Here is a 12,197-nt window from a genome sequence, read left to right as displayed (position 1 = left end):
CCCCCCAGACCCCAGCACCCATTCAGCCTTGTTGTGGGCTGGGAGAAACTTTTCAACTAAGAAAAAAAGATAATTCAATCTTTGAAACTTAAGAAAGAAGAGAATAACTCAACTAACATCACACCCGAATATTTTTCTTCCTCAACACTAGGTGATAGAACTGTATACGTTTTAAAAATTATTAATCAAAGTTATGTTTGTGGCTATTTTGACCTTGCCATATGTGATCTGGAATATTTTGTTCTCAACTTCATCAGAATGATGGGGTTGTCCTTTTGAATAATGGCCACATAAAGATGTATTCTTTTGATGCTCAGCCCTTCCCCAAGTTCTGACTTTTGAGCCATTTCCAGCACTTGCCATTATAAGGAGTGCTACTTGGAGCATTTCTGCATAGGTCCCTTTTTTCTTTTAGAATTATTTCTCAGAAGTGGAAGTTTTAGGTCAAAAGATAGAAATAGTTTTTATGTTTCTTACCTATTGCCAGATTGTTCTCCAGAAATATTTGAACCAATTTAAAACACCCACTCCCTTATAACACTGAAAGTCCTTTTCATTTCAAGACTAATTTATTACTTAACCCCCAGGTTATTAAATAGCCATCATGAGGCATATAGGAGTCAGACAGACTTGAGTTTGAATTGACAGTCCTCCTGAATGCTAATACCGAACCTCAATTTTTAATGGGGTTATTGTAAGTATTAATAAGATAAATTACCTGCTCGATGTCTAGCACATGGTAAATGCTTAGTAAGTGGTAACAGCTACGATTATCATCCATTCAGCTCTTACCTGGGGAAGAATCAGAGGAAGAGAGTTCCTTAGGTAGTCCAGCTTGGCATAGGTCAGGACCACTCTGGCAAAATAAAGGTGTACATCCTGATTTTGACCTCTAGGCCTACAGGCTGATGCTCGAGATCCAAAGTTTTCTTGGTGGATTGTCTTGGATGGGCTCGTTTTCTTATCTGATATGGAGAGGGGAAAAAAGGTGCTAACATCCAGGCTAGTCTCCTTCCGTGGCCTAGCCCCACCACCTGCCAACCTCTTCTTCAATCTCTCCCAAGCAGTTCCTGCCTCACGCTGGGGACCGCATCTTGATCACAGGGGCAGCTGACTCCAAGGTGCATGTCCACGACCTGACAGTAAAGGAGACGATCCACATGTTTGGAGACCACACAAACCGGGTGAAACGCATCGCCACGGCGCCCATGTGGCCCAACACATTCTGGAGCGCTGCTGAGGATGGGCTTATCCGGTGAGGGCCTGAGGCAGGGAGTGGGGCCTGTGCCTCCCCCGCTCCCACTCCATGTCGGTTCCCCCATCCTATCTGCCCTACTGCTTCCTTCCACAGGCCTGGCTCCTTCCCTCCAACAGACTTCCAGCCTCATTTGTCTGCCCAGCACAGTTATCAGTGAACAAACTCCACTGATTTACTTACCCTATTCTTCACCTTCCCCGCTTCTTACCCTCTCCTGAGCAATATTCAAGCCCACTGGCTTTCTCACCATCTCAGATGCACCATCTGCCTCCTCTGGGCTTTCATACTTGCTGTTCCCTCTAACTGGTTTTCTCAGTCCCAGCTCTTTCTCAACTCTTACCCTAAGGAGACAGCTTAAGAGTCACCTCCCGAGAAGCACCTTCTCTGACCATCCTATCTAAAATAGATCCCCCACCATTGTTCTTTGTCTCCGTGCCCTAATTGTATCCTCTATAACTCTAATCACCCTCTATAGTTCTTTTATTTTATTTACTTGATGGTTTACTTTTTTGTCTGTGTCCCTCACTGAGTAGTAAACTCCCTCAGCATTTTGTCTGTCTTGTCTATCTTGTCCATGTCTTTCTTGTCCTTGGTTGTGTTCCTAGAGCCCAGCACAATACCTGGCACATAGAGGCACTTGATACATTTCCCTTGAACAGTCGCTCAATGGGCATATTCCTGGGAGGGGGATAACCAGCCAGAAGTGGTTAAGTGGACTCTCCCCCTTTTCACTGGCCTATATCGTCACACCTTTGCCTCTACTTCCCTTCTTCTTAAAATGGTCTCATTGCCTTTCTTTAGCTCCTTTCTTCACATATAACCTTAGAACTTTTTCCTTATCTCCACAATCTGCTTTAATATCCTTCCTTGAGATGCTATGGGACTTTGTGCCCTCTTCCCTGTTACAGAGGAAGAGGGGTGTCTAAGTCATACATGAACTAGAACTCAGACAGATCAAGTCAAGTCCTCCCTCTGTCACTCAGTGTCTGGGGCAAATCACTTCACCCCCCGGACCTCAGTTTCCTCATCTATAAAATGGGAATTATCATAATATCTCTTTTGTTGGCCTGAGCATTAAAATTGAGATAGTGCCCGTAAACCTTTAGCCACAGTACTTAGCAGACACAATGCACTTGGTCGGTGGCGGGTCCAACTCTCTGCTGCGCTGGTTGACCCTGACTGACTAGACTGTGCCAGGGCAGCAGGTAGGGGCTAAGCACCTAGGGCATGGGGCAGGAGCCTAAGCACTTAGGGGCAGGCACAGCCAGGGGAGGAGTCCTAGCAGAAGGTGAACACAAGCTGGCCTTCCAGAATAGACAGGATTTGGATGGGCAAGGAAAAGCAGAGTGGACTCCCCAGCTTGAGCAGAGTTTGTGAAGGCATGGGTAAATGTGCCACATACAGGACACAGTTCTGAGGCTGTAACTGACCCACACTTAGAAAACTGAGGAGCAAGGTTGGAGAGGTATGTGAAATCATGTCTTGAAAACCAGACTGAGTAGTTTGATAGAAGTAAACGAAGAGTAAACTCATGCTAAAAGTATTGAGGAATCTCTGCAATTTTTTTGAGCAAGAAAGTGATGCAACAAAAACAATATTTTAGGAAGAGCAATCTGGTGAGGATGGCTTAGAAAGATAAGTGAACAATGAAGAAATTATTGGAGATGTTTAGGCGGAGGTGGGTGAGCACATGAATGATGCCCTCGCCATTCTCTGCATGTGCCTGTGTCCCAGCATCAAAGCAGTTCCCCAGTAGGAGTGTGCTGACGCTGGGTGGATGTGTTGGCCTGACCTTTACCACCCGGATGGGACTTGGGCTTGTCCTGGCAGTTGGTGTTTCTAGGTAGCTCTTAGATGATCTCCAGATTTTCTTTTCTGTCACCTCTATACTTCTTTCATCTCCTGCAAGAAACTAGGTTAAGAATAGAATTATTCTTAATCAAGGATCAGAGCAGAGGGGTTAAAATGCAGTCTTTCCAGCTCTGCACTATCTCAGCACTGCACTTACTGCAGTGTCGTCCAGGCAAGTTATTTAGCTTCTTTGAACTTCTAGTGGTACCTAGGGATGGTGTGAGAATTTAATTAGATAATACATGTATAACACTTGGGAACAATACTGGACACAAAGCAATTTCTCACTAAGTGTTAGTAGTCAGTAGTAATAGTACTTAGTAACAATAATATTGATATCTGTTAAAAAAAACACGGGGTTACTAGTATCTACCTTAAAGAGTTATGTTAGAATAAAACAGAATGTGTGTGAAGCCTACTACAAGTGCCTGGCACACAGTGGGCACTCAAGAAATGGGAGTAGTTTTTGACATTCTTATTATTTACAAACAGGTTCAAAGCCACTCCCAATTCCTTTGCATTTGGGCCTTGGCTTCTCCCCTGCCTTCCACCCACGGACACAACCCCCAACCCCCTGTGTCCTCTCTCACAGCCAGTATGACCTTCGGGAGAACAGCAAACACTCGGAGGTGCTGATTGACCTGACAGAGTACTGTGGCCAGCTGGTAGAGGCCAAGTGCCTCACCGTCAACCCCCAGGACAACAACTGCCTGGCAGTGGGGGCCAGTGGGCCCTTTGTGAGGCTCTATGACATTCGCATGATCCATAACCACAGGTATGAATAGCGCGGCCTCCTGTGGGCAAGGGAACCTGGAACCTGCTGCCCCTTTCCCTCATTGCCATGCCCTCTTCTTTTTGAGGTGGGTTGTTTTTGCTTTTTTTTTTTACATTTTTTATTTCTTTAATGTATCTATTTTATTTATTTATTTGTGGCTGCATTGGGTCTTCGTTGCGGCACGCGGGCTTATTGCGGTGGCTTCTCTTGTTGCGGAGCACAGGCTCTAGGTGTGCGGGCTTCAGTAGTTGTGGCACGTGGGCTCAGTAGTTGCGGCTCGCGGGCTCTAGAGCACAGGCTCAGTAGTCGTGGCGCACGGGCTTAGCTGCTTCGCGGCATGTGGGATCTTCCCAGACCAGGGCTCCAAACCATGTCCCCTGCATTGGCAGGCAGATTCTTAACCACTGTGCCACCAGGGAAGCCCTGAGGTGGGTTTTTGTAATTTTGTGATTCTTTTTTAAAAAATTTAATCCATGCTTATTTTGGAGAATATGAAAAGTATATTAAAGAAATTACCCATACTCCATTACCTGAAAGAAATCACTGTATATAGTATTTTCTGCTTGTTCTTTCACTATGAGTGTGTGTACAGAGTTATAATCTTATACATGTAATTCCTTTATTTGTACATATAATTCTACTTTATTCTTTTTTTTTTTTAAACAAAAGTAGAATGTACTCAGAATCTCCACAGAAGTCCCAGACCTGAGCGGCTCCGCCAGCCTGGGTTTTCAGTGGACTCCTGGGAAAAGTGCAGAAACTTCCGGCCTGCATTACTTTCATTTGTGGATTTGGGTGACCACTATTGCTCTGCACACACTGCATGACTTAGGGCGGGCCTTGAGCTTTTAGCTTCCTCATCTGTAAAATGGGAGTAATAGGGTGGCCATGAACCAAGACAAGTAGGCGGGACCTACTTATAAAGCACTGTAATATGTGTGTCCACAGCTGTCTAGTTGGTGGACCTTTGGGGGTGCTGAGATAAGGAAGAAAGGTACCTCCTCCTGTATCTCTCCAGGGGTATACACTTGGGTTTTTCTCCAGGAAGTGTGGTATGGTCTAGCCAGGAGTACTGTTAGGCCTTATAACCTATATGGTTTGCCTTCCCACCAGAAAGAGCATGAAGCAGAGCCCTTCAGCAGGTGTGCACACCTTCTGTGACCGGCAGAAGCCCCTTCCAGATGGTGCAGCCCAGTATTACGTAGCAGGTAGGGCTCAGCCCAACTCTGGCCCTAAACTCTTGGCAGGGTGCTGATTGTCTGTGGGGCAGTGCAAGGAGGCGGCATGGCATGGTGACCAAGAGCAAGGGGTTTAGAATCAGACAGACCTGGGCTTTGATGACTGTCAGTGACCAGCTATCATATAACCTTTGGTAAATTACTTACCCTTGAGGAGTCTTAATTTCTTTTCTGTAAAATGGGGTTGTAATGACTCAATGAGATAAAGCATATAACACAGTTGGCCCAGTTCATATAGTAAGGGCTCAACATTGGGAGGGATTGGAAGCCTCACACTAGGGTAACAGGGCTGTTCCCTGCAGGTCACCTGCCAGTGAAGCTGCCCGACTACAACAACCGTCTGAGAGTGCTGGTCGCCACCTATGTGACCTTCAGCCCCAATGGCACAGAGCTGCTGGTCAACATGGGAGGAGAGCAGGTATGGACGGCAGCCCAACGTGGCTCTGCCCTTCCCCCTCCCACCCTCATATCCAGCAGCCAGGGCTGTGTACCCCACATCCCCTACCATGAGGCAGACAAGAAGCCTCACTGTAAATGACATTACTGTGAAATGTGGAAGTGCCATGGCATCTTTGGAATTCCCAGAGAGGTGCCCTGGCCTTGAGTGTAAGGTTTAGAACTGACAGACTTGTCTTCAGATGCTGGCCTTTTGTTTACTAGCTGTGTACTGTGACTTTGAACAACTCTCTTCATTTTCCTGAACCTTGGTTTCCTCATCTTCTGTTTTCCTAGGAGGAAATCCTGGGGCTCAGAGCATGCAGCCAGGCTGCAGTTTTGGGCCAGCTTTGGGAAGTGTTCTTTGATAATGGCAGGTTGCTAACCCTTCTGTTTACAATCTCTCAGTCATGATATTTAGTAAGCCTTGCAAAAATTCATTTACTCTACAAAGTCACTGAGTACTTACTCTGGGGGTAGCATTATCATGAACACGAGGGAAACAAACGTGAAATATGACCCATCCTAGGCTGATGGGAGCGACATGGCAAGTGAAACCGTTGATGACATTTAAAGTCAAGGTGTGATACAAGAGAAATGGGATGGAGACTAGGTGAGCCCTTGAGTTCAGAAGAGGGCTCTGGCTTCAGGTTGCTTAGCTGTCACCTGGCTTAAAGGTAGCATAAAGATGAGTGGCGAGGCAGTCTAGCAGAGTGGTTCGGAGCCAGACAGACTCGGTTTTGGGTCCTGACTGTGCCACCTGCTGCTTTTATGGCCCTGGATAAATTAATTAAACTCTGAGCCTACATTTCTTCATCTGTTCAGGGGGTGATGATAATAGTACCTTTTCGTGGGGCGGGGGGGCGGTTCTAGGATGAAATGAAAAAAAGCCATATAAAACACTTAGCAGAGGTCCTGGAGCAAAGTAAGAATTCAATAAATAGTAAGTAATAATAGCTAATATTTACTGAGGGAAGTAACTAGCAGTGTTACTTTGAGCAAATTGCTTCTCTGCTCTGAGGCTTCAGTTTTCCCATCTATAACATGAGACCTCTGAGGACCTTGTCGACCTAATAAACATGTGATTCGAAGTAATGACAGTATTTCAGGCCATCCACCCTAAGGGCCAGGAACTGGCGAGATTTTCCTGCCTGAGGTTTGCTCCGTAGAAACACCCCTTCTCCCTCACTTGATGGTTCCCTGCTCAACGCTCAGCTGTGTTCCTGGGAGCCACCCAGGCCTTGCTCACAGTCCAGCCACATTCTTGCCTCACAGTGTCCATTCTTTTCTTGACCCCTGCACTCTAGGTCTATTTGTTTGACCTGACTTACAAGCAGCGGCCGTACACCTTCCTCTTGCCTAGAAAATGCCACTCCTCAGGGGGTAAGTTCTCCCTTCGGGTATCCTTTAGGGCATCTCTGCTGGGGAGCATGAGTGTACAGTGCCTCTGCTGAGAAGCCTGCCACTTACCTTGTGCTGGCTGTGATCCTGCAAAAGGAGTAGATTCTCTGAAATAACACTGTACAGTAAGAAGGAAGGTAATATTAGGTCAGAGAGGTCTGTCAAAGGGGTTTGCGTCACAGCCCTTTTCACTTCCCTCCGAAAAAGCAGGTTCTTTCCGTGGCTTGGCTCTTGAGGGCCTGAAGTAATTGTCTTTCCCTTCTCGTCCTGGACCAGTCTCCTCATTGATTTCCTCCTGGGGCCTACAGTTGTTTTAGGCACCTCCTCACCCCCCACTCCATCCCCACCCCCAGCTAATGCCAAGTTGAAGTTGTGTCCCGCTTCAGCCAGCAGAGGGCGCACAGGCTTTTCTTTATGTCCTTGCCTGCTTTCTGGGAATAGACCTACCTTGGGGGGATAGCCCCACAATGGAACCATCAGACCCTGTGGTGGAAGCTGGAGGGCTGCTGAGGAGAAATGAGAACCTCCTCCTAAGTTGTTGCTGTTCCTTTCTGCCCACCCCCTCCCAGAAGTTCAGAATGGCAAGATGTCCACCAATGGTGTGTCCAACGGTGTGTCCAATGGCCTGCACCTTCACAGCAACGGCTTCCGGCTGCCAGAGAGTAGAGGACATGTCAGGTGAGGCCAGCCTGACTTTCCCAACCTTCCCAGCCCCAGTTACACCCCACTGGACTGGAGGGAGGGCATGTCCTGTAAACCTTCCTCCTGACCCCCACCCAGGCATACACCCCAGAGTCAGGGGACTGGGGCAAAGAGGCTTCTGGACTGTGGCTAGTGGTCCCAGTGCCACTTCTTCCTGGTAGGACTCCAGTCATGCTCAATCTGAAGCTCTGGTCCCTTGATACCAGTAGCTGGCGCCAGGACCCAGGGGCTAGCTCATCTTAGCACTGGGCTCCCTCCTATAAAGGGGTCCCACACAGACGGTCCTCCCGCATTATATTTTCTCCATTCATAGCATCTTCTAGCCTCTGTTCACTTCCAGGCCCTGTGCTGGGCTTTGGATACAGACGTGCCCAGATCCTCTAGCCCTTGAGAGAAACGTAATTATCTATAGAGAGATCCACGAGAGGCACTTGGATGGTAACGAGGTTCGGCTCAGCATGGAGGCTGTAGGTGTCAGCTACTTTCATGCCCAGGAGTTTGATTAAGAATTCCATTAAACCTGTCCAGGACAGCTTCATTTCTCCCTGTTTGTTCCCCGCCCCCCCCCCGCACTGGCTCAGAGCATCTGGAATTGTGACCATTACCTATCACAATGACCCAGGCCAAGGATAGGAGTGGTACCCTCTTTTAGATGACAGTGCAGATCCCAGGGACCGGGAAAACCTGAGTGGCCTTCAGGCAGGGCTACAGACTTCCTGAGAGGCTCCTCTGGCCTTCCTTGGTTGGCCTGACTTGGCTCTGTTCCCTCACAGCCCCCAGGTAGAGCTGCCCCCATACCTGGAGCGTGTGAAACAGCAAGCCAATGAGGCTTTTGCCTGCCAGCAGTGGACCCAGGCCATCCAGCTTTACAGCAAGGCCGTGCAGAGGGCCCCTCACAACGCCATGCTCTACGGGAACCGAGCTGCTGCCTACATGAAGCGCAAGTGGTGAGTGGGCCTGATGGGAACGACCTGCTGAGGCATCCATGGAAGGTAGCAGTGGCATCCTGCTGCCTCTTAGGGCTTCTTAGTCCCAGGCTTCTCCTCCCCACCTCCAGGTTAGTGGTGGGCAAGTGCCTGACTCATTAGTCAGGAAGCCTCAAACACCAAGAAAGCTCACAGTTAAGTGGAACATGTTCACAAGTAGCTTCAACATGGTGCTTTGTTAGGAAGTACTGTGACCACTGGAAGTAGGAATTGGGAGAATGGTTAATCCCCACTCTTGGAGAATTGCGCCTTGAATTGGACTTTGAAGGAGCAGTAGAATCTTGCTAGATGGAAATGAGGCATTTGGTGAATTCAGTTGGTATCTGTTTGAAATGATTCTGCAGCTCCTTGACCTTGGGGCTTGCTTTCCTATGCTCTTGGACCGTTTGGACCAAACACAAACAAGATCCTAGACATCCGAAGCTGTCTGTGGGTCTTGCTGAGTTGTAGTGGCTGGTGGTAAGGGAGTAGTAGGTCCGTATCCTGAAGAACCCTTTATCTTTGGAGACCACCAGGGCCCCCGGCCCTTCTGCCTGCAGCACCAGCAGGCAAGCAGGCAGGCAGACCCCATCCCCCAGCCAGGGCCAGGATGGGAGATGGATAAAGCTGGGCCCACAGCCATTTCTGCTCCGTCTGGCATCCCTTGGCTCTGCCCAGACAGACAGGCCAGCTGGTGTGCCATCGTCTGGCTGCAACTAGTCAGGCCAGAGAGGGAAGCTTAAGAAACCCACCCAAGTCAGCAGGGTGGTGGATGGGGGTTCGGAACGATGCTGCCCCCACGGGCCTTAGCTCAGGCATCAGGAGCTTGCCAAGGGCTCAGATGGCAGCCAACCCCAGGAGACAACAGCTTTGGGGCCATCCTGAGGTGTGTTGCCCCTCTTTCCCAGCAGGTGGGCAGAATGCAGTGGTGTTCAGTCAGGCTCTAGGCTAAGAGCTGTCTCATTCCTGCATTCTTGCTAAGAGAGACTGATGATTTCCCAATCCGTGGGTACCCTCACCATGTTCTCTGAATTCCTACTATGCACTAAGAACTAGGGACACAAAGTTCTGTCACTCTGAGTTCTTGTGCTCCGGAGTGCCCAGTCTCTGGACAGGGGATAAAGATGTGGACATGCTTCATCACCAAAGAGGCAGGAAGCAGTTAAGTCTTTGAATGATCAGGTGAAGTGCTGTGGGCATCAAGAAAAGTTAGGTCACTTTAACTGGGGATCAGGGAAGCACCAGGAAGATGTGATGTCTGAATGGGCTTTCAGTGTCAGCAGGCTTAGACGGAGACGCAAGGAGGAGGGGACTGTGGGGGAAGGACATTCCCAGGGAGATGAAATGGTGTGAACAAAGGCGTGGGGGTGGGGGGCTGACTGAAGAGCTTGTTTGCAGAACAACAAATCCATTTGGCTGGAGCAGAGGGTTCGGGCTGGGACTGGCAGGAGATGAGTCTGTGAGGTAGCCTGGGGCCAGCCTGCGAAGGACTTGGAATGCAGAGCGGTGGCGTTTTGGCCTTGATTCAGTGGACGATGGGCAGCTTCTGAAGAGTTTTGAGCAGGAGAGGGCTGTGCTGAGGGCTGTCTTTTCAGGGAGATTGATCTGGCAGTAAGTCTGGATGGGTGAGCCCTGGGGCCAGTCTGCTCTCTCCCCAGCCCCACATGCCTGCCAGTGACCCCCAGAATGTCACATTCTGTCCCGGGCCAGTCTCCCCAGGGCTGCCATCTGCTCCTGGATGCAGTGGGAGCGGTCACCCTCTGGCACCTGGCTGCTCTCTGGTCTGGCTCTCTCCAGGAGCGCTGAGGGCCACCTTGCAGGCAGTAATTGGCTTTCCAAACAGCGCCTGCTCCTTCGTCACAGCCACCCGTTCTGACGCAGGCCGTGCCATCGAAGCACTCTGTCTCCTGCCTGCCCCCACCCTGGCTGAGCTGCTTGCTCCTGGTCCGATCACGGCCGCTCCAAGGACCGGATGCTTCCTCTGAGCGCTGTAGGAGAGGGAGGGTCAGGAGGGTAGCTCCCATGTTGGGCCTGCCCTGGCCTCGTGCAGGGAGCTGTGAGCTTGCCTTGGCGGAGGGAGCGCCAGCTCTAGGGAGGGTCAGGAGGGTAGCTCCCATGTTGGGCCTGCCCTGGCCTCGTGCAGGGAGCTGTGAGCTTGCCTTGGCGGAGGGAGCGTCAGCTCTAGGGAGTGCTGCTTAGCATAGCTGGGTCCTAGGCCCACCTCAGCCCAGCAGGAAAACAAAACACAAAGCCACAGCTCCCGAAGGAGAGGCGGCTCCTGTGACCCGCCTGCTCTCCAGATGAGGTGGAAACTGGTCTGTGGAGCTGGGGGAAGGTGTATTTTATATTCCGGCACAGGGTGGGAGAAGGAGGGGCTTTTTCTTTGGCCCCTCCCCACCCCCCCAAAACCATTCCCACTTCCCCATATCCATGCTTCGGGAGTTTGGAGAAGTCAGTGTGGATGATTTGGAGCTCCTGGTGTATGCCCCCCCCCACCCCGCCATCAGCTTCCAGAGGACTGACTCTGCCAGACTGTCAGGCCCCATCCTCCAGCCCTGGGAGGTAGAGGCCACAGCTGCTGTGGATCAGTCAGCCAGGACAGAGGGGGTTCTGGCTGAGGGCTTGCTGCCTGCTGGTCAGACCCTGAGTCCCCAGCCTGGCCCTTCTGGCTTCCCTGGAGCACAGAACTGTCCTTGAGGGCCCCCCGCCTTGGACATGGCTTTGAAGGCCAGCCGGGGGGATTTGAGGAGGTGGATAGAGGAAGGGAGAAGGAGAGCTTGGGGAGCCTGAGGCGGGCAAGATGCCAGGCCTTCTGCTGCAGAGCTGCGGGTGCCTGGGGTGAGTGGGTGCGCAGTTGCACGCTGTGTCCAGCAGAGGGCAGCCAGACACTGGTTTTTGCCTCACACCCCTCCCACCCTCTACCTACCCTGCCAAGACCTCGGGGCTCCTGGCTTGCCTCCTTGACGTAGTCTGTCTCCTGGGGAGCAAGGCCTGGGCTGAGCCAGGATTCTCTTCATCCCCAAGTACCCTTGCCCTGAGATCTCTCAAAGGTGGGCTGGGGTGGACGCGTGAAGCGCAGGAGACGGAATGGGGACTCCCTGCTTGCCGCGTGGCCCCACCTCCAAGCCACGTTCCCCTGCCTTCCCAGGGATGGTGACCACTACGATGCTCTGAGGGACTGCCTCAAGGCCATCTCCCTAAACCCATGCCACCTGAAGGCGCACTTCCGCCTGGCCCGATGCCTCTTTGAGCTCAAGTACGTGGCTGAGGCCCTGGAGTGCCTGGATGATTTCAAAGGGAAGTTCCCGGAGCAGGCCCATAGCAGCGCTTGCGATGCACTGGGACGCGACATCACGGCCGCCCTCTTCTCCAAAAATGATGGTGGTGAGTCGGCACTGAGGCGGGGTTGCTGTCACTCTATCTATTTGCGGTGCTACAATGACATTCTGGAGAGGACATAGTTCTGAGATAGGCGAGGCCTAGGCTTACGTACTGATTGAGAAGCCACATGACTTGGAGACAGTCACTTGGTCTCTTTGAGACAAGGATTAGCAATAACATGTTTAAGGCAC

General features: G+C 50.7%; 1 protein-coding gene across 8 annotated transcripts in view; it reads left to right on the top strand.

Annotated features, from left to right (window-relative positions):
• Positions 1–12,197, top strand: part of WDTC1 (WD and tetratricopeptide repeats 1) — a 72,442-nt gene that overhangs the window by 54,487 nt on the left and 5,758 nt on the right. For 5 of the 8 annotated variants that reach the window (XM_089898235.1, XM_089898228.1, XM_089898239.1 and 2 more), the window contains 8 exons: positions 1,065–1,255; positions 3,702–3,884; positions 4,998–5,092; positions 5,425–5,540; positions 6,865–6,940; positions 7,528–7,636; positions 8,434–8,607; positions 11,774–12,009. In XM_089898235.1, coding sequence (XP_089754361.1) covers positions 1,065–1,255; positions 3,702–3,884; positions 4,998–5,092; positions 5,425–5,540; positions 6,865–6,940; positions 7,528–7,636; positions 8,434–8,607; positions 11,774–12,009 — 1,180 coding nt within the window. The remainder of the gene's footprint in view (positions 1–1,064; positions 1,256–3,701; positions 3,885–4,997; positions 5,093–5,424; positions 5,541–6,864; positions 6,941–7,527; positions 7,637–8,433; positions 8,608–11,773; positions 12,010–12,197) is intronic. The other 3 variants (XM_022551837.3, XM_022551838.3, XM_022551836.3) reach the window with 3 other exon arrangements.

This window comes from Delphinapterus leucas, chromosome 1, assembly GCF_059928025.1.
Source record: "Delphinapterus leucas isolate spDelLeu-1000000601 "Yukka" chromosome 1, BTC_Dleu_Yukka2, whole genome shotgun sequence".
Classification (NCBI taxonomy): Eukaryota; Metazoa; Chordata; class Mammalia; order Artiodactyla; family Monodontidae; genus Delphinapterus; species Delphinapterus leucas.
The sequence above is the reverse complement of the archived record's forward strand: the minus strand, read 5'-3'. Positions and strand labels throughout refer to the sequence as shown.